The sequence below is a fragment of the Bos indicus x Bos taurus genome, chromosome 2 (assembly GCF_003369695.1).
Source record: "Bos indicus x Bos taurus breed Angus x Brahman F1 hybrid chromosome 2, Bos_hybrid_MaternalHap_v2.0, whole genome shotgun sequence".
NCBI classification, from domain to species: Eukaryota; Metazoa; Chordata; class Mammalia; order Artiodactyla; family Bovidae; genus Bos; species Bos indicus x Bos taurus.
This window is the reverse complement of record NC_040077.1, coordinates 41,536,006-41,556,682: the sequence shown is the minus strand read 5'-3', so window position 1 is coordinate 41,556,682 and position 20,677 is coordinate 41,536,006. Positions and strand designations below refer to the sequence as shown.

Below are 20,677 nucleotides of genomic sequence, written 5' to 3'. Positions count from 1 at the left end.
ATGGATACTACCACTATGGAGAACAGTATGGAGGCTCCTTTAAAACCTAATAGTAGAACTATCACATGATCCAGCAGTCCCACTCCTGGACAATACCCAGAAAAGATGAAAACTCTACTGGAAAAGATACATGCACCCCAATGTTCACTGCAGCACTATTTACAACAGCCAAGACTTGGAAGCAGCCTAAATGTCCACTGACAGAGGAATGGATGAAGAGGATGCAGTATATGAATATATACAGAGGAATATTACTCGGTCATAAAAAAGAATGAAATAATGTCATCTGCAGCAACATGGATGGACCCAGAGATCATCATACTAAGTGAAGTAAGTCAGACAAAAATGAAAGTCGCTCGGTCGTGTCTGACTCTTTGTGACCCCATGGACTATACACAGTCCATGGGATTCTCCAGGCCAGAATACAGGAGTGGGTAGCCTTTCCTTCCTCCAGGGGATCTTCCCAACACAGGAATCGAATCCAGGTCTCCTGCATTGCAGGCAGATTCTTACCAGCTGAGCCACAAAGGAAGCCAGACAAACAATTAACATACATCACTTATAACGTGGAATCTAAAACATGATACAAATGACCAAAACAAAAACAGACTCACAGACATAGAAAACAAACTTCTGCTAACAAAGACGAAAGAGATGGGGTGGGAAAGAGGGATAAATTAGGAGTCTGGGTTAACATATACACTACTATATACAAAAGATAATCAAGACAGAGATACTCAATATGTCATAACCTATAATGGGAAAGAATACACACACACACACCACTGTGCTGTACACCTGAAACTAACACAACGTTGTAAATCAACTATTCAATTTTACAAAAATAAAAGGGAAAAAATAAAACAAGTCAGAATTACAAAAATAACAATAATTCAGTTTGTTAAACTGAGAGTTCATAAAAACCTTAAAAAACACATGACATGGTACCTATTTTGTATTTGAGGAAAAGAACACAGAGAGATGAACTAGCTTTCTCAAGATCACATAGCAGAGATCATTTGAAAACACAAGTTTATATGATATGAAAGCTTCCACAGATAAATCTTGCTATACTGCAACATTTTTTAAAAGAGGTATTATTTTATTAGCTGCCTTTTATATTTGCAGGTATTTTCTTATACTGCTGACAAAGAAATCCGAACCGATGACTTGTGCTTAGATGTTTCTAGACTCAATGGACCTGTAATCATGTTAAAATGCCACCATATGAGAGGAAATCAGTTATGGGAGTATGATGCTGAGGTACAGTATTTTCTTAACTTCTTATTTAATGCTAGACTCAGTCATGTATTTCAAATAGTGATCCTTCAAGCTAACTTTCTCGGCATTGAAAGAACTGCACTTTCAAGCACTCATGTTCACAGCTGAAAACATTAGGATGGTATATCACACAAACAGGTTTTTACAGAACTACGCCATTAGTATAAAATATGAATGAGGAAAATAGCCATTTTTATGTGCTTAAAATTTGTTATCACCACAAACATGCTCAACATAAATTAGGTAATGGATGGGCCATGCCCCTCTAAGAGGTTTGCGTGTCCTCTACGAAGATGTGCATACAGGACAATATCAATAATGTTTTCAAATGTTAGCTTTTACACTAATGTAATCTGTGATATTTATGCTTCTCAACTTAAAGGAAAAAGAAAAAAGCTACAAGATTAGCATGAATATTCTTTATATTAGTAAATATTTGCAGAATTCAATAAATTATGTACATTCTCAGCTAAGGAGCAATTTACAAGATAGCACATTTTCATAATAGAAGAGAGGGACAGAAAACAATAAAATTACTGTTGGGAATTTATAGCCAGGCAGTGTGTAAAAACCAGATCAACCATCAGATGGAGCTAATAAAAAAGAAATATTTTCCTCTGCATAAGGAAGCTGGAATGGCAACAGCTGCATTTCCTTCAGTTCTCTTTGCTTAGCAAAATTAACTGGTTACCTCTGCTACATTTCCCACATCATTAAATGGTTGGTGACTTATTTAAAGATAAGTAAATTTTATTCTTACAAGATAAATAATACAAGAGAGGTGAATGAATTTCACAAATGCAGTGTTCTATGCAAGCCTGTACTGCTCTGCAGGAGTAACATTTTAAAAAGCAAACTACAGATTGTTGGTATTGTTGATATTTTAACAAGGTCTTCTTTTTAAACACTTTTTGAATGACAATTTAATTTGTAAGATGTTGTAGTTTCTTAAGTGGAATATCAGGAAAACAATGAATTCTGATGTGATTTGAAACTAGTTATGTAGATTTGATATTAGGCTCTAAAATTTATACAAAATTATCAAGCTCCTTACACATCAAATATTTTTCTTCTGGAACATTATTAAAGACAGACACCTTGAATCCTTCTTATATTTCACCAGTGTGTTCCACTTGGATTCTTTTGTCTTCCTAATATGTTATTCATCTTCTCTGTCTGACCACCAAGTTTTTCTCTTCAACTGTTACCATCCATCACCAACCTTCAAGATTGGGTGGGGATTGATGGTATGTACTCCAATAATGGACGTGGATAATTCTGGACCCTGAGCCTCTAACCTCTTCAACAAGAAAAAATACAGATTAAAAGTACAAATAAAGGAGAGACGCTGCAAGTTTTAAAATAAAAGCTTTTGTTGTTCCTTAGTTTTTACTAGGAAACTAGGATTTTATGGGGTTTGTGCTAAAAAACCAACTTCTAGCATATATTAAGGGGGAAATGAATATATATTTTTTTGTGAGATGAATGAGTATAGAATTTCACAATACCACATTAAATCTTTAAACTTTCTGTAATTTTTGAGTAACAAGGCTTCTAAAGTCATAATTCAAATTCCTTCATATTTAAAATAACTATTGTTTACAATTGTGTATACTTGTTTATCGGAGAAGGCAATGGCACCCCACTCCAGTACTCTTGCCTGGAAAATCCCATGGGCGGAGGAGCCTGGTGGGCTGCAGTCCATGGGTCGCTAAGAGTCAGACATGACTGAGCGACTTCACTTTCACTTTCCACTTTCATGCATTGGAGGAGGAAATGGCAACCCACTCCAGTGTTCTTGCCTGGAGAATCCCAGGGACGGCAGGGCCTGGTGGGCTGCCGTCTATGGGGTTGCACAGAGTCAGACACGACTGAAGCGACTTAGCAGCAGCAGCAGCAGCATACTTGTTTATATATTTACCAGCCAGTAGCAAGATTATTGAGGCATTTAGGGATTTTGAAGGAAAGGTTAAAAAAAATTAGGTAGCTTCAGCTAAGATATAGTTTTCTTAGAAATTTACTATTTTGAATACCTAGTAGTTATTCTACTGTAGTATTTTTAGAGCACTGTAATATGAAAGACACATGATAAAGCTTATAATATGCCATAAGTATTGTGAAATGTAATTCACTCATCTTAATAATTATATTCATAGCTTAATTTAATGTTAGTTTTCAAAATTATGATGTTCAACTTCTCTAACTGTAAAATTTTAAATAATACAAATTCTTTTGCCAAATTAAAAAATGTAGAAAACATAATGTAGAGGAGACACATGAAAATAGAATAATTATACAAACAATGTGGTCCACTGGAGAAGGGAATGGCAAACCACTTCAGTATTCTTGCCTAGAGAACCCCATGAACAGTATGAAAAGGCAGAAAGATAGGACACTGAAAGATGAATACCCCAGGTCGGTCAGTGCCCAATATGCTACTGGAAATCAGTGGAGAAATAACTCCAGAAAGAATGAAGGGATGGAGCCAAAGCACAAACAACACCCAGCTGTGAATGGGACTGGTGAAAGAAGCAAGGTCCGATGCTATAAAGACCAATATTGCATAGGAACCTGGAATGGCAGGTCCATGAGTCAAGGCAAATTGGAAGTGGTCAAACAGGAGATGGCAAGAGTGAACATAGACATTCTAGGTATCAGGGAACCAAAATGGACTGGAATGGGTGAATTTAAATCAGATGACCATTATATCTACTACTGTGGGCAGGAATCCCTTAGAAGAAATGGAATAGCCAACATGGTCAACAAGAGAGTCCAAAATGCAGTACTTGGATGCAATCTCAAGAACGACAGAATGATCTCTCTTTGTTTCCAAGGCAAACCATTCAATATCACAGTAATCCAAGCCTATGCCTCAACCAGTAATGCTGAAGAAGCTGAAGTTGAATGGTTCTATGAAGACCCCCAAGACCTTCTAGAACTAACACCCCAAAGAGATATCCATTTCATTATAGGGGACTGGAGTGCAAAAGTAGGAAGTTAAGAAACACCTGGAGTAACAGGCAAATTTGGCCTTGGAGTATGGAATGAAGCAGGGCAAAGGCTAATAGACTTCTGCCAAGAGAATGCACTGGTCATACCAAATACCCTCTTCCAACAACACAAGAGAAGACTCTACACATGGACATCACCAGATGGTCAACACCAAAATCAGAATGATTATATTCTTTGCAGCAAAAGATGGAGATGCTCTATACAGTCAGCAAAAACAAGACTGGGAGTTGACTGTGGCTCAGATCATGAACTCCTTATTGCCAAATTCAGACTTAAATTGAAGAAAGTGAGGAAAACCACTAGACCATTCAGGTATGACATAAATCAAATCCCCTATGATTATACAGTGGAAGTGAGAAATAGATTTAAGGGACTAGATCTGATAGAGTGCCTGATGAACTATTGACGGAGGTTCGTGACATTGTACAGGAGACAGGAATAAAGATCATCCCCAAGAAAAAGAAATGCAAAAAAAGCAAAATGGCTGTCTGAGGAGGCCTTACAAATAGCTGTGAAAAGAAGAAAAGCAAAAAGCAAAGGAAAAAAGGAAAGATATACCCATTTGAAACCAGAGGTCCAAAGAATAGCAAGGAGAGATAAGAAAGCCTTCCTCAGCTATCAATGCAAAGAAATAGAGGAAAACAATAGAATGGGAAAGACTAGAACAAGGGAACATTTCATACAAAGATGGGCTCAATAAAGGACAGAAATGGTATGGACCTAACAGAAGCAGAAGATATTAGGAAGAGGTGGCAAGAATACACAGAAGAACTGTACAAAAAAGATCTTCATGACCCAGAAAATCACGATGGTGTGATCACTCACACTCACCTAGGGCCAGACATCCTGGAATGTGAAGTCAAGTGGGCCTTAAAAAGCATCACTACAAACAAAGCTGGTGGCGGTGATGGAAATACAATTGAGCTATTTCAAATCCTGAAAGATGATGCTGTGAAAATGCTGCACTCAATATGCCAGCAAATTTGGAAAACTCAGCAGTGGCCATAGGACTGGAAAAGGTCAGTTTTCATTCCAATCCCAAAGAAAGGCAATGCTAAAAAATGCTCAAACTACTGCACAATTGAACTCATCTCACATGCTAGTAAAGTAATGCTCAAAATTCTCCAAGCCAGGCTTGAGCAATATGTGAACCATGAATTCCAGATGTTCAAGCTGGTTTTAGAAAAGGCAAAGGAACCAGAGATCAAATTGCCAACATCCGCTGGATCATCAAAAAAGCATGAGAGTTCCAGAAAAACATCTGCTTTATTGACTATGCCAAAGCCTTTCACTGTGTGGATCACAATAAACTGTGGAAAATTCTGAAAGAGATAGGAATACCAGACCACTGGACCTGCCTCTTGAGAAACCTGTATGCAGGGCAGGAAGCAACAGTTAGAACTGGACATGGAACAACAGATTGTTTTTAAATAGGAAAAGGAGTATGTCAAGGCTGTATATTGTCACCCTGCTTATTTAACTTCTATGCAGAGTACATCATGAGAAATGCTGGGCTGGAAGAAGCCCAAGCTGGAATCAAGATTGCCGGGAGAAATATCAATACCCTCAGATATGCAGATGACACCACCCTTATGGCAGAAAGTGAAGAGGAACTCAAAAGCCTCTTGATGAAGGTGAAAGAGGAAAGTGAAAAAGTTGGCTTAAAGCTCAACATTCAGAAAATGAAGATCATGGCATCTTGTCCCATCACTTCATGGCAAATAGATGGGGAAACAGTGGAAACAGTGTCAGACTTTATTTTTCTGGTCTCCAAAATCACTGAAGATGGTGACTGCAGCCATGAAATCAAAAGACGCTTACTCCTTGGAAGAAAAGTTATGACCAATCTAGATAGCATATTCAAAAGCAGAGACATTACTTTGCCAACAAAGGTCCGTCTAGTCAAGGCTATGGTTTTTCCAGTGGTCATGTATGGATGCGAGAGTTGGACTGTGAAGAAAGCTGAGCGCCGAAGAATTGATGCTTGTGGTGTTGGAGAAGACTCTTGAGAGTCCCTTGGACTGCAAGGAGATCCAACCAGTCCATGCTAAAGGAGATCAGCCCTGGGTGTTCTTTGAAGGAATGATGCTAAAGCTGAAACTCTAGCACTTTGGCCACCTCATGCGAAGAGTTGACTCACTGGAAAAGACTCTGATGCTGGGAGGGATTGGGGGCAGGAGGAGAAGGGGACGACAGAGGATGAGATGGCTGGATTGCATCACCGACTTGATGGACGTGAGTTTGAGTGAACTCCAGGAGTTGGTGATGGACAGGGAGGCCTGTGCTGCGATTCATGGGGTCTCAAAGAGTCAGACACGTTTGAGTGACTGAACCGAACTGAACTGAATTTTATCTATTGTCTCATGCAATTCTTACAATAGTCGTAAAAGATAATATTATTATTATTTGTATTTTTCACATCAATAAAACAAAGCTTAATGTGGTTTAAATTCCTTACCTAAATGTGTACAGCACAAGTTTCTGGCACTAAATTTAGCCATCTTTCCACTACACTCCACTGCTTCCTGACTGATGTTCTTGACACAGGCCGGGACCCGAGACCCTTTGCTGCAGTGGTGTAATAATGATTGCACCTAGACAAATGTCTCCTCCAGCTACAAATTACAAAGAAACTGTAAGGGACTAGAAACAACTGCACGCATTCATAGCTGGGGCAAATTATGGACCACAAACGCAACGGCCACCTCTGTACAGCCTGGAACAAAAGCACACCCTTACCCTTATCCCATGTAAGGAAAAATCTCACCCCTATCCCCCAGGAGGTCACAGAAGAGAGTGAAAACAAGTAACTGTTTTCCTTTCTTGCTCTCTGGTGGGAGGATCTTTGTATGAGATGAAGATAGGGATGTGTCCAAGGGTCAGGCTAGAGGGGTGGCTTAGGTGTTTTGCCCATCCCTTTGGTGGTATTATGCAGGGGGCATTGGTAGTACCCTGCTTTTGCTCCCTGTTTTTTGGTCTTTTTGTATCTTTTTGTTCATTATTTACCCCAACTGTGCCTGTATGCAGTTCTATTTTTAGTTCCTTAATCTGTAGCTCTGGAAAATCCCATGGACGGAGGAGCCTGGTAGGCTTCAGTCCACGGGGTCGCTGAGTCAGACACGACTGAGCGACTTCACTTTCACTTTTCCTTTGCATGCATTGGAGAAGGAAATGGCAACCCACTCCAGTGTTCTTGCCTGGAGAATCCCAGGGATGGCGGAGCCTGGTGGGTTGCCGTCTATGGGGTCGCACAGAGTTGGGCATGACTGACATGACTTAGCAGGAGCAGAAGCAATCTGTAGCTCAAGGAAATGTCTGTCCAGGTGCAAGCACTACAGCAAGGGGTCCCAGGTCCCAGCATGTCTGGATCTGATAAGCTAACTGTACAGTACTACAAATGAAAGAAATGGTTAAATATTATCAATTATTTTGGTACCAAATTGTATTCACACAGAATTCCTTATTTCCTAAATAATGAGAAAGATGTACTGCAGTTAAATATGGTCTGTTTAGATAAATGGTAAGTCGTAAGACTATTTTGTCAATGTGGTCTGACTGTTTACAAATTTTAGCCATACATACTCATAATATAATATCTAATTGTTTCACCTTTTATTTGAGTTAAACTAAAGCACATGTTGGTAATAAATACATATCTTTGGCCAACTTTGATTTGAAATACAGAGTTTCCCACTTTCTTAATTAAATATTTCTTAAACAGCACAACCATGAAATTAATTCAGTACCACTTTATACCTGGCCAGATGTGTTCATTTTGGGGGCAACCAAAGCATCATCAGCACAACTGAAAGATCCCCACCTGGTCCAGAACTCTTGAATAAATTACTTGAACACTTTGGTGTAACAAAAGCCCACTGCCACAAAGTTAAAAGAAAAAAGACTAAATTTCATCTCCTTGAAATATTTTAAAGATTACTGTTATAAAGGTCTGTCATCCATCCATTCTCTTATTCAGGTTTTCTTATATTATCCTATTTTGTTGCAACTGTGTTCCAATCCATTTGAAATTTACATTTTACTGCAATAAGTGCACATAGTAACATTTCTTTTTGAACATCCAGGCTGCTACATACAGTGTGAGAATCTAATTTTAGAACAGAACACTTATGTTCCACAAACACTGTGCAACAAAGAAAAAAAGGAAACAAAATATGAAGCTAAAAATAAGTCTCGTGTCTCATGTGACTGAGCAAATTGACTGAGAAAATATTTGTTATGAATTTGATATCCATCTGTATCAAATGTTTCTCAGAGTCACAATATCAGGAATTTTCTTTAGTAGGTTAAATATGTGGGATTATAATTACTGAAATTACAGAAGCTTATATTTAGATTTTTAACACTCCTCTTTTATTTACCTTTATCAGAAAGCAGGTAAATGGGAATATAATTTCAAGGTAAGTCATCCATAGTTGCCAACCCAGCCAATTCCCTGAGTAGCATTCCTAATAAAAATAGTGGCTTGATTTACTTTTTGAAAGCTGTGTGTATCAGACATGTATTATATTTCCATAGTTCTACTGACCCATAGCTGTGATTTACGTATTATTAGAAACAATTAGTGAATAGGAATTTCAGTAGTTTAGTATTTAGTTCTTGCTTGTTAAATACTCTTACAGACTTGTTTAATACTCATATTCTATTCTAACAAGTGCACAGATCACCTTATTGGGAGATCATACTTAATATTCTGAATAAGAACTTTACTATATTAGTATTTAAATAATCTTTATTCTGTACTTGATCAATAGGGGAAATCCTATTGCTTTTGCTATTAAATTAAATATCTATAATAGTCCAAGTTTATTCTTACTTTATCATTATATATAGCAATAATTATTTTCATTTCAAACTTTTAGTATGGCATCTTTTAAACTGACACCTGTATGGCTGGTTTTCAATCAACCATGCAGTCACTTCTATTTGTGCATTAAAATATCAAATTTTTTACTAGGTGCTTTTTAATCCAAAGGTACAAAGGTATTACCTAATTTTATGATTCATATTTTGTCACCAAAATTGTTTCCCTTGCCTGAGTCCAGTTGACTTTCAGCTCTAATTGTATCTTTACAATCTTTAAAGGGGTAAAGTTGAAAATACTCCATGACACAGCTTGTAGTAAATAGCAAAACAATGTTTAAAGACAGGAATTAATACTTTTCTTATGTATCTTAAAATAGTATGACTGAAATTTTGTAAATTTTAGGAAATAATTTTCCATACTTCAGTAAAGAATAAGTAATACTATATTATAAACAAAAAACAATATTCTTAGGGTTCATATTTCCCTGTTCTAGTGAATATTTTAAATAATGCCATGCAAAATGATATTTGGCAGTATGCTGCTTGTCAGCCTGTATGTCATATTGCCTTCAAAACTGAGTTAATATGACAGTTTCCTAAAGTTGTCAGAGGCATTTGTAATAAATATGACAAGGGCTGGTACGCTTAAAAGGAGTATTTAAAAGAAAATATGTACACCCAATATAAAAATATCCACAGTCCTGTATAAAGAGCATAGGCAAAATAAAAATTAACCAATGAAAATGAAAAAGAAGTTATTTTAAATAAATATGAAAAACCATTAAATAACTATAAAAAGTCATTTCATATGTGTTCTTTTATCCATATCATTCTTTATCCTGGCCATATGTCAAGAAATGTTTATAGTGGCAACACAGTACTGATGCAGATGCAGTTAAACCAATACAAATACAGTATTCTGACATATAGTAAGCACAATAAAGCTGCTGCTATTATTACAAAATAATTATTATAGATGTTTAATAGAATTTTTATTTTGCTAATACATATTAAAATGTTCATATCTTTTGATCTTGGGATTTCAAGAAATGAGATACACGTGGAGAGAGATGTTCAGAGATGTCTGTCCCGGCATTCCTCCTAGTAGCTCCAAAGTGCATATCCCCAGTGGACAGTTAAATGATTTTTGGCAAGATCCTTTGTAGAAATTATTTTTTAGGTTTTTAGAATATTTAATTTTAAAAATGATGCCCAGAATATAAAGTGAGGCCTATTTAACTAGATGAGCTCAATTACATAAAAGTGATTAAAATTACTAGAAAAAAATATTAACAATTGGTACCTCTTCTATACAGAATACTAAGGAAAAAAATACTTGTTTTTTCAAACAAATGAAGGCACTAAATGTTTTATGTATTTTTTTTTAATGAAAAATAACTTATCTCAAAGGGATTATTTCAGATTTCAAATTTCCTCTGGTTAACGTTTTGTCTGAAGTACCTAGAGAAAAATAATTCACTTAATGCTAAGAGCATTTTATTGCTGGGATGAACGCTAAGCATATAATATTTTCTATCCAAAATAAACTTTTTTCTCAAATGTTTCACCATTTGATCTCAGGCTTTTCTCCATATTCTCAGTCTTATCTTCAGTTACTCCTACTGAAGGGATGTAGCTCAAAGTTCCATGAATGCAATTAGTGTGATGTGTGCTTTCCGTGTTTACCCAGTAGAAATTATATATTGCTGAGAATGACTGATTTATTACTGCCTTTGTACTTGATTTTTGTCATTATTCATTATTTTCTTTGTCAAACAGACCCACACTCTTCTTCACATAATCACCCAGTCCTGTCTCTCAGTAAGCAAAGTAGCTGATGGCTCCCAACAGCCCGCTGTGGAAATATGTAATGATAGCCCTTTGCAAAAATGGCTTCTAAGAAACTATACAAGAATGGAAATTTTTAGAAATATTTTTAAGAATTCTACTGATTACTTTCTCAAATAATTTTGGAGGTTTGTATGCAGACTTTATAAAATTTTAGTGTTTGTGTTATGCTCTGTATTGAATCTAAACTTACTTCTTTAAAATGTGTTTTAAAAATTTTTATGTGGTATTTCTCCATGGAGCTATTCTTCATCTTTAGGTGCTCATTACTTTGGTGGCTGCATATATTAAGTGGTATTTGCTTATTATCAATAGGTATTTTCCAGTTTTTTCCATATTTCAAATATATATAAGCATAAGTGATGGAATTACATTGTAGCATATAAGCTCTTTTTAGGCTAACTATACCCATGTCTATATGACAAGAGATTTTGTATTACAGCTGGGGGAAAAAAAAACAATAAAAAAAACTAACATAGCCAAACATTGTTTTTAGAAGGCTGCAATTATTAAATTTTGTTAATCTTTATTCAGATACATTGTGTGAAAATATAACATATCCTTTCTAAAGTTTACTATTTTAACTGGAAACTTAAATGCATTGTTGAAGACTAATTTTCAAAACCTTTATGAAGTAAATTATTTCTAAGCACTTTCTGTGGTTACTTAAGTGATGTAATAATAAAAGCTTTTAAGAACTGTACTTCCATTTCTGACTTGTGTGATTGTGAATATCTTCACAGTAGGCAATAATATAAACCATTATTCAGTTTAAGTCAAAAAACTGGTATGGCATTCTTGTAAAGAGTACAAATATGTACCTGTCCTGGTTCTTGATTTTAAGGGGATTACTGTACTGTAAAAAAAACCTATCATAATGTCCAATTCTTCCCTATGAGAACATATAGGAAGTCAGGGAACTGGTCTGGTTCAGATTAATAATAAAAGGTTGATAGTAGAAGACACAATTGAGTTTGGAATATTTGTGACAAGATTGGAAATGAAGCACGGAGAGGAAAGGAGAAGAAAGAAGGGGTGTTGTTTAGATTTGGCTTACACTTGAGACAAGGGCATTCCAAACATATATTGGAAAGCTGGAAAAGTCTGGACTTTTTGCACAAAGAGAACTTTTATACAAGGCAATTTGCATTGATTATCTTCATTTGTTTTCAAAGGAACAATGGAAAGTGCAATAATGCCCATCAAGTGGTCTTCTCAGATTTAACTATTTAGTCTCACAAGTCAACTTACAGAATGCAAGGGCAGAAACCACACATTGGTTCTCAGACTCTGCAAAAGTTCCATAGCAGTTTATATACTCCTATGAGAGCAAGCTTCTCCACAGGTGATAGTCCTGAGCAAGGGCATGGGAGTCACATCAAGCAGCTGTGGAAAACTACCCTGGTGGAATAGCCTATGCCTCAAAAGAGACAATCTCTCTAACAGCTGCCCAAAACGCAAGGGAATATGCAAAAGTACACTTTGCACTTAGAAAAGCCCACTGCTTGGCTTCCTGTCAGGTATTATAATGCAGTTTATCAGATGAAGATGCAGTAAATCAATCAAAGGTCATGTTTACCATAACTATGCCTTTAAACATATTATAGTTAACAATTTTACCCTTATCAGGTTGGCAGGAGATCACAGATAGTTGACTAAAGGTCAGATTTTTTAAGCAGTAGGGAAAACAGCATTTATATATATATATATATATATATATATATATAGTAAGTATAATTTTATATATATATATAATAAGTATAATTACATATATATATATATATATATATATATATATATATAGTAAGTATAACTAAGCATCTGAAGGAATCTAAGTCTTCAGAATGATTTAGTAGCTTGCCCAAATCTTCATAGCTAGTAACTTGGGGAGCAGAAATTCACATTTATGGCTATCTACCCCTAAAATGACTGATCTTTCTACCCCACTACACCGAAAAGGAGAATACTTTCCTTGGTTGGTTGTTATCTTAACAGCAGTGGCTTCTGACTACTAACGAATTCCTTCAAAAATTTTTTTTAAAGAATACTGTTTTAAAAATTATCATTATATGTGTAGTTGACAATACATATTCAATCTAATCCTTAAAGTCATATACATGTTTTTTAAAAGATCTAATAGAAGCATACAAGGGTAAGTGGCTTTTTTGGAAAAGGACATACATACACAAAGGACCTCAGGTATGTAACAAAAATGAAAAGTATTTTGTTGATTTTTAACTGGAATTTTCTAAAAACAATGCTTTTGTTTTGTATCTGTTTTCAATCTGGCTATTGGTTCATAAACCAACAACATAATTTCTGGCATTATAAGCATAAATCAGCTATCTTCTTGCCTATCTTTGGCCATTTCTTCTTTTGTCTGTTTTTCAGTATAAATGGCCTTCATGTATTGAAAAGAGCAACAACAAAGGCCAAAGTTTTCAAATCTTCTTCACATCTAATAGCCTTGCTCTTTTAATTTCCTGCTTGTTGTCTATAGCATCCTTTACCACAAGCTTATTTTCCATTCTATCTTCTCAGGACAGTGCAGTCCAGGGTGTTTGTAGTCCTAATCCAAAACAAACAGTAAATGTCTGGGCAGTGTTTCTCTCCCACTTTTGTGTGTGTGTGTGTGTGTGTGTGTGCACATGCCCCCTGCATTTTTTATCTTCCAACTTTCAATATAATATCAAGAGCCCGTACTAAGTTGCTTCAGTCATGTCTGACTATGTGACCCTATGGACTATAGCCTACCAGGCTCCTCTGTCCATGGGATTCTCGGTGCAAGAATACTGGAGTGGGCTGCCATGCCCTCTTCACGAAAAGAAAGGGGATCTTCCTGACCCAGGGATTGAACCCACAGCTCTCATGTCTCCTGCATTGACACTTTACCAGTTTACCACTAGCACCACTGGGAAGCCCATCAAGAGTCCACCCCCCCCAAAAAAAAGTGTTTGTCTGCCTTTAATTTCGGTAATTTGCAACAAAAGTATTTGGCATGTTTTTTTCAAGATACATTTGCAAATCACCTTCCATATTCAAACATACCTCTTCTGGCTGGGGAATTTTTCATATAGTATGGTTCTAGACCAACTGAGCAGAACAGTATATGATATTGTATATAATTAGTGCATAAATTATTATGTATGTAAAGCCTTGTGTACTTAAAATGTTTATCTTAAAAGTTCAAAACTATGACGTAAAAATGTAAATATGAACTCAAAAGAGATGTAATGACTGGTTAACATGATGAAATTATTGGAATTACATTTTAGCATTTGGATACTGAGAAGATGCTTATTAATAGATATTATTATGAAAATATATAGATATAATATTTTAAAATATATGTCCATCACATTTTTATTTGATGTTGGTATTTAAGATCCCTAAAAAGGCAAACTAAATATGATGATCACACTATCAAGTAAGACAGATCTTTGTTGCCATGATAATTACTCACCTATAATGAATGTCTCACAATCAGACACTCTATGGCTTATACAGTATTTTGAAATGGGAACATTTCTTGAAGTTTTGAGTCCCAGCAGTGACATCTCTTTGCATGTTTGCCAAATGGTTACTAAATAACACATGCCTAAGAAAACTAAGATTCTGTAAAAGACTGTTAATATTTGCACTCTTCAACTGGACTCTGAACTCACAAATAGGTTCTTTGCAAACGAGTCTGAATTCTTGGCAGTGCAGGATAAATATCAGCCAATTTCTTTAACCATCTGCAAATAAAGGTGTATTAGACAATGATGAAATCGTAACAATGAAAGTTGTATAATAATTAACTCAGAGCCACCTGTGCACAGCTCCTTTTACAAACATCAGCACAATGCTTATACCAAAAGATCATAAAAGATATTTTAGAGAGTAGATTTAATCTGATGAGCTAGTGCAGTTTAACATAAAACATGTTGCACTGATTATTGGTTATCTTTTACAGAGACTCACCTTGAGACATGTTAACAGTAATCAATGTCTAGATGAACCTTCTGAAGAAGACAAAATGGTGCCTACCATGCAGGACTGTAGTGGAACCAGATCTCAACAATGGCTGCTAAGGAACATGACTCTGGGGGCCTGAAGACCATCTCCCCTAAGCCATCAAAGTGTCTACACTTATGTTTTTCCATTATTTCAATTAGGGAAAAATATTAACTTTGTTGAATTGAAAGTTTTAAAATCCTTTTAGTATTCTAAAACAGTTGTTTATAATTCATTTTTAGGAATGTTTGCTTACTTCCCTACTAAAATTTGTATCTGATTAAAAAGCACATAAAAAGAATAAATAACAGCAAACTGTTATTAAACATCAGAACAATGTGAAAAACAAATTGTGTTTGCTTTAAAAAAAATTGCCATGATGTCACAGAATTAGTTTGGGGGTGGGGTTACTTTTCTTGTCATAATGTGGCAAGAGAGACAATGTAAATGCCTTATAAGGTAAATTCATTATGAAATTTTATAAACTCTGTTTCTACTGGACCTTCACGAAAACATGCTGAATTTCTGTCAACATCAAGTACATACACTGAATTATTTCTGAGCAATGAAAATTCACTGTACAAAAATCAGTTCTAAATTTTGTACCAGGAAAAAAAATTAGATATTGACATCTCATAAGGTCTTATTACAACATCACATTTAAACAAAAAAGAGAAGGAGAATATGAAAATTCAATTTAAACTACATGAAATCAGAAGAAACCAGCTAGGCATTGAGGGGAGCAAAATGAAGTTAAAAGGCAATAGCTGAAACATTTGAAAAGATACTCTGTTGGGTTGCAATCATTTCTAAGGCAGGCTAAGTGTAATAATCAGCTTGGTCCCAGAACTGATGTGGGAAACTCAATCTTTAACCACTCTGTTTCATAAACTGTATAGTTCTTCTCTTCAGACACTGTGACTTGTCACCTAGGCTACACAGAATTGTAGGTGAAGGGTAGAATATTAGCCTTAATATTTGATTCTTAGGCATTTAGGATTTTGGTTAAGTTACTAAAATCAATTTATTTTATATTAAAAAATAATGCATTAATATCAGAATTTCATTGCTGTGCCAGAATATCTAAAGTTTTAATCACTGGGAGAATGAACTCAATATATACCAATTAAACTTTTAATTGAAATGCCATAAATTATGTCTCAAGGAACACAATCATAATTAAGCTACCTTCACATGTTATTTTTCCATCTTAAAACACTTTGTGTTCAAAATACATAAGTAGAAGATAAGAAAAAGTAGAAAAATCTGTGACACCATTTGATACAATTTGAAACACCTGTAAAGTTGCTCTACATATGTATTTTATTTAGTGTAAATGTACTCAGCAGCTAAGAGAAATTTGGGGTAGGGGTTTGTAGGAGAAATGGAAGAAGTGACCTCCAGAGTAGAGGATGTCACGTCTTTGACTCTCATCACTTCTTAAAAGGCTCTAATAGAAAACATTAATCAGTTTGATCAGGTTGACTACAGGTTGACTCCCCCCGCCCACCGCCCCACACACAAACACACAAACACACAAACAAGCACTGCTTTATAATGACAAGGAGTACAGTTTCTAAAGGCTAGTAAAATCATGTATGATTTTCTTAGCCAACATTTCTAATCTTTTGGCTTTAAACTGCTAAAATTCTAAGAATTTTACCAAGAGCACTTCAGGTTTACTCTTTAAAGTATAGACACCCCTTATCTGGAAGTCTCTGGGAATATCTAAATTTTTTTCCCATCTTTAAGACCCTTTGTGTTCAAAATACATAAGAAGAATATACTAAAAGGAAGAAAAATCCATGAAATTTGTGCTAAGTTTTCCATTTATTTTTTAAATTTATTTATTTTTAATTGAAGGACAATTGCTTTACAGTATTGGTTCTACCAAACTTTAAATTTATTTAATTATAAATTATAAGTAAAATTTTAATGTTGGGGCATTTTTTTCTGGTGAGTGAATCGACTGCTTACAGCAAACTTCTAAGGAAGTTGGGACTCCTAAGAGCTAGCTAAACACTGAATTAAATTGATATGATAGTGACCTCACAAGTCAACTGAGATTTGACTTAACAATCACATTTTCCATTTTAACTTCTCTTGTTTTCCTCTTGCCCTGACTAAAATATGATAAAATGTCCCTGCACAGCATTCCTACTTAAACCTAAAAAGCTTAAACACTCAAGGACTCTTATACAATTTGTTTCCCTTATTATAGATTTGTCAATCAAAAAGCATATGTTATCTATCAAAGAGTCAATGACAAGTTTTCAAAAATACAGCTATGTCATTGAAACTGAATTTGACATACTTCAGAAGCATTTGAAGTATTTGAAAGTTCTTATGGTCTTAGCAAAAATACAGGAAATACGAAAACTGCCTGAGCTTGAATGCCAAAGAAGAAATTTCAAAGAATTCTCAGATGGTTTCAGCACATGCTACTGGAGTATCCAACAAACAAACAAAAAAATAATACAAAATATCACAAACCACCAAAAACCAATGACTACTTAAATTTTCTTTTCAAAAATATTTATTGTATTAAATACAGAAAAATCAGGAGTGGATTCACAGTGAATTAATCTAATATACTCTTTGTCTATGCTGCTGCTGCTGCTGCTAAGTCGCTTCAGTCGTGTCCGACTCTTTGCGACCCCAGAGACGGCAGCCCACCAGGCTCCCCCGTCCCTGGGATTCTCCAGGCAAGAATACTGGAGTGGGTTGCCATTTCCTTCTCCAATACATGAAAGTGAAAAGTGAAAGAAGTCGCTCAGTTGTGCCCAACTCCTAGCGACCCCATGGACTGCAGCCTACCAGGCTCCTCCATCCATGGGATTTTCCAAGCAAAAGCACTGGAGTGGGGTTATGGAACTAGACTAATATATATTTTAATATATTATTTTCCTCATCTGAGAAAATTATTTTAATAATTTTATTTTAATTATTTTAATTTTCCTCATCTGAGGTCTTGTGCATTGAAGATAATGTCAACTCCAGGATTCCAGTGGACAGAGAAGCCTGGCAGGCTACTGTCCATGGAGTCGTACAGAGTCAGTAACGACTAAACAACTAACATTTTCACTTCACTTTTCAGGCTTCCAGATATTCAGATCAAAAACCTAGAGTCACTTTTGACTCCTCTATTTCTCTCTCAACTTTGATTCAGCAAATTTCCTTGATTTTGTACTTGAAACATAACCAATGAATTGCTACCATATCCACTGTATCACTAACTCTAACCTTCAAAATTGCAGTATGCATATAATTTTGTTCCTGAATTTCCCAGTCCTTGTCCCAATAGTCTTTTTTCAATACAACAGTCATAGTGAAGTGAAAGTCGCTCAGTCGTGCCTGACTCTTTCCGACCCCATGGACTATACAGTTCATGGAATTCTCCAGGCCAGAATACTGGACTGGGTAGTCCTTCCCTCCTCAAGGGGATCTTCACAACCCAGAGATCCCAGGGATAGAACTCAGGGATTGAACTGCACTGCAGGTGGATTCTTTACCAGCTGAGCCACCAGGGAAGTCCACGACAGCCATAGTCATTCTGTTAAGCATAAATTTGATTGTTTCACTTCTCTGCTCACAACCCCACTATGACTTCATGTTTCTTCAACCAAACTTCTTACAGTGGCCCTTAGGGTCCTTCATGGATGATATCCCTCTTCACTGTGATATCCTGGGTAGAGTTCTTGGTACATAGTAAATATTCTTTAAACATTTACTGAATTAATGAATTGAAGAATGTGTGTTAAGGTTGCTAAGTGCTACTGTATCATATATTTTGCATATGATTTTAAGCATTAAAGTCTAGTAATATATTTAGACAGGATTTCTATAACTGTATCTAAATATAATTTTCATCCTAACATTCTTCATATTCATGTATGGACTATATTCTGTTCTCTATGAACAAATGCCCTGCCTTATGGAAATGAAATATCACATTTTATAAACATACTGCTATAAGTTGCTCTATTAAGATAAAATAATTTTTATTTTTTAATTGTGTTCAATGGACATTTGAAAGCATAGGCTTTTATTTATAGAGGGAAGAGGGAAGACATAATTCTCATAAGAACCTCTCATAATTCTCATAATTCTCTTAAGAAATATGTATTTTCATGATTTCACAGGAGCAGTTATCTTCTATGGGCAAGTCTATGAACAAAACACAGTTACAGAAACTTTGAAAGGACTCTATAGATTACCTATTCTTAGTTTACCGTTGACAGATAATAAGCCTGAAACACAGATGTGAAATGTGGTTTGTCTGAAGATTATATAGCTATAAGCAGCGTTGCAGGCCTCATCATTGTTAACATAACCTAGAATACTGTCTTCAATTTAAAAGCACTCAAAAAAAGAAGGCACAATAATGAGAAAAATGTCTTTCTTAAACATTTTGTGATAAGTACACTGATTCTTTAGATATATAAATACTACCTTTCATACATAAATAAGATTAGTTCTATAAAATACTACTGCAAAAAATAAATAAAGGCCACATATAGGCCTGCAGGAAAAATAAAGAGATTAGCAGGAAACAGCATTATTACAGAACATTCTAGTATTATTGGACAATAACACCTCAAAAAAGAATCCTCCCCCCTCACTTCTATTTTCCTTATAATTATATTCAAGGTGAAAGTAAGATTGGCCTACAGCTTATATAGAATTGTAAGAAGTAGAAAGTAAGACTGGCCTACAGCTTTCATCTATTAGAGGGACCATTGGAGTAAGTTGTAGGTTACACAGCTTGAAAGACTGCAGTGTAATCACCAGAAACTTGTAAGCATCCCAGTAGGAGCTCTATGGACTGTAGTAAACACAACCCACAATTTCAATTTTGCCATGGTGCTTAGAAATAACCTAATACTAAATAAAGGGGAAAAGTAAGAGAGAAAAGAATACAACAAAAAAACAACACCTTTTTTCACCTTTTTTTTTTTTAATCTTTAGGTGGGAGGCTAAGAACATAGTACAGATTGGTTCCAAAAAACTAAAAATTTTGGCTATCCCCTACACTGTTTTCATGACTTGTGAAATGATGATCTGATCACAACCATTTTATTTGCAACTTATTTACAAATGCTAAATCTAGTCTCAGAGGAGGCAAAATTTGTATGCATTCCTAAGATATAAAGCATACGGACTTAATAAATATGAGGAATTCAGGAAATTCAAGATCTTAATGGATGGATCATCATCCGCAATCTATCATTATGCATAGCTGATATCTACAAATCTTGAATAAATTTCCAATCAGTTGGTCAGCAGAAATTCAGTTAAAACTATGTTTCAGGATTCAGCCACTCCCCACCATTTTTTCCCATTTTTCCTCAATATGTCAAAATATGGAATCGATAAAGTCAGCTGCTAAGGGGACGGCAGAGGATGAGATGGCTGGATGGCATCACTGACTCGATGGACGTGAGTGAACTCCGGTAGTTGGTGATGGACAGGGAGGCCTGGCTTGCTACGATTCATGGGACTGCAAAGAGTCGGACACGACTGAGCGACTGAACTGACCTGATTCTGTAAAGCACACAAACACATCTGGTGTGACACACACTATGTTCAAGCTACTACTAGGTATAAGGTATGAATTCAGCTACTGAATGAACACCAGCAATGTGTTTTAAATAGTTTGTCTAAATTTGCGTCCAACTTTTCCTTTATATTATTCAATAAATTCTAAAGGCAATTT

The 20,677-nt window shown here is 35.5% G+C and overlaps 1 protein-coding gene across 6 annotated transcripts in view; it reads left to right on the top strand.

Moving 5' to 3' along the window:
* GALNT13 (polypeptide N-acetylgalactosaminyltransferase 13) overlaps positions 1–15,292 on the top strand; it is a 666,740-nt gene extending 651,448 nt beyond the window's left edge. For 5 of the 6 annotated variants that reach the window (XM_027560416.1, XM_027560436.1, XM_027560397.1 and 2 more), the window contains 3 exons: positions 1,129–1,263; positions 10,897–11,093; positions 14,921–15,007. In XM_027560416.1, coding sequence (XP_027416217.1) covers positions 1,129–1,263; positions 10,897–11,085 — 324 coding nt within the window. In that variant the 3' untranslated portion in view covers positions 11,086–11,093; positions 14,921–15,007. Of the gene's footprint in view, positions 1–1,128; positions 1,264–10,896; positions 11,094–14,920 lie in introns of all 6 variants that reach the window. The other variant, XM_027560425.1, reaches the window with a different exon arrangement.
* Positions 15,293–20,677: the final 5,385 nt, after the last annotated feature.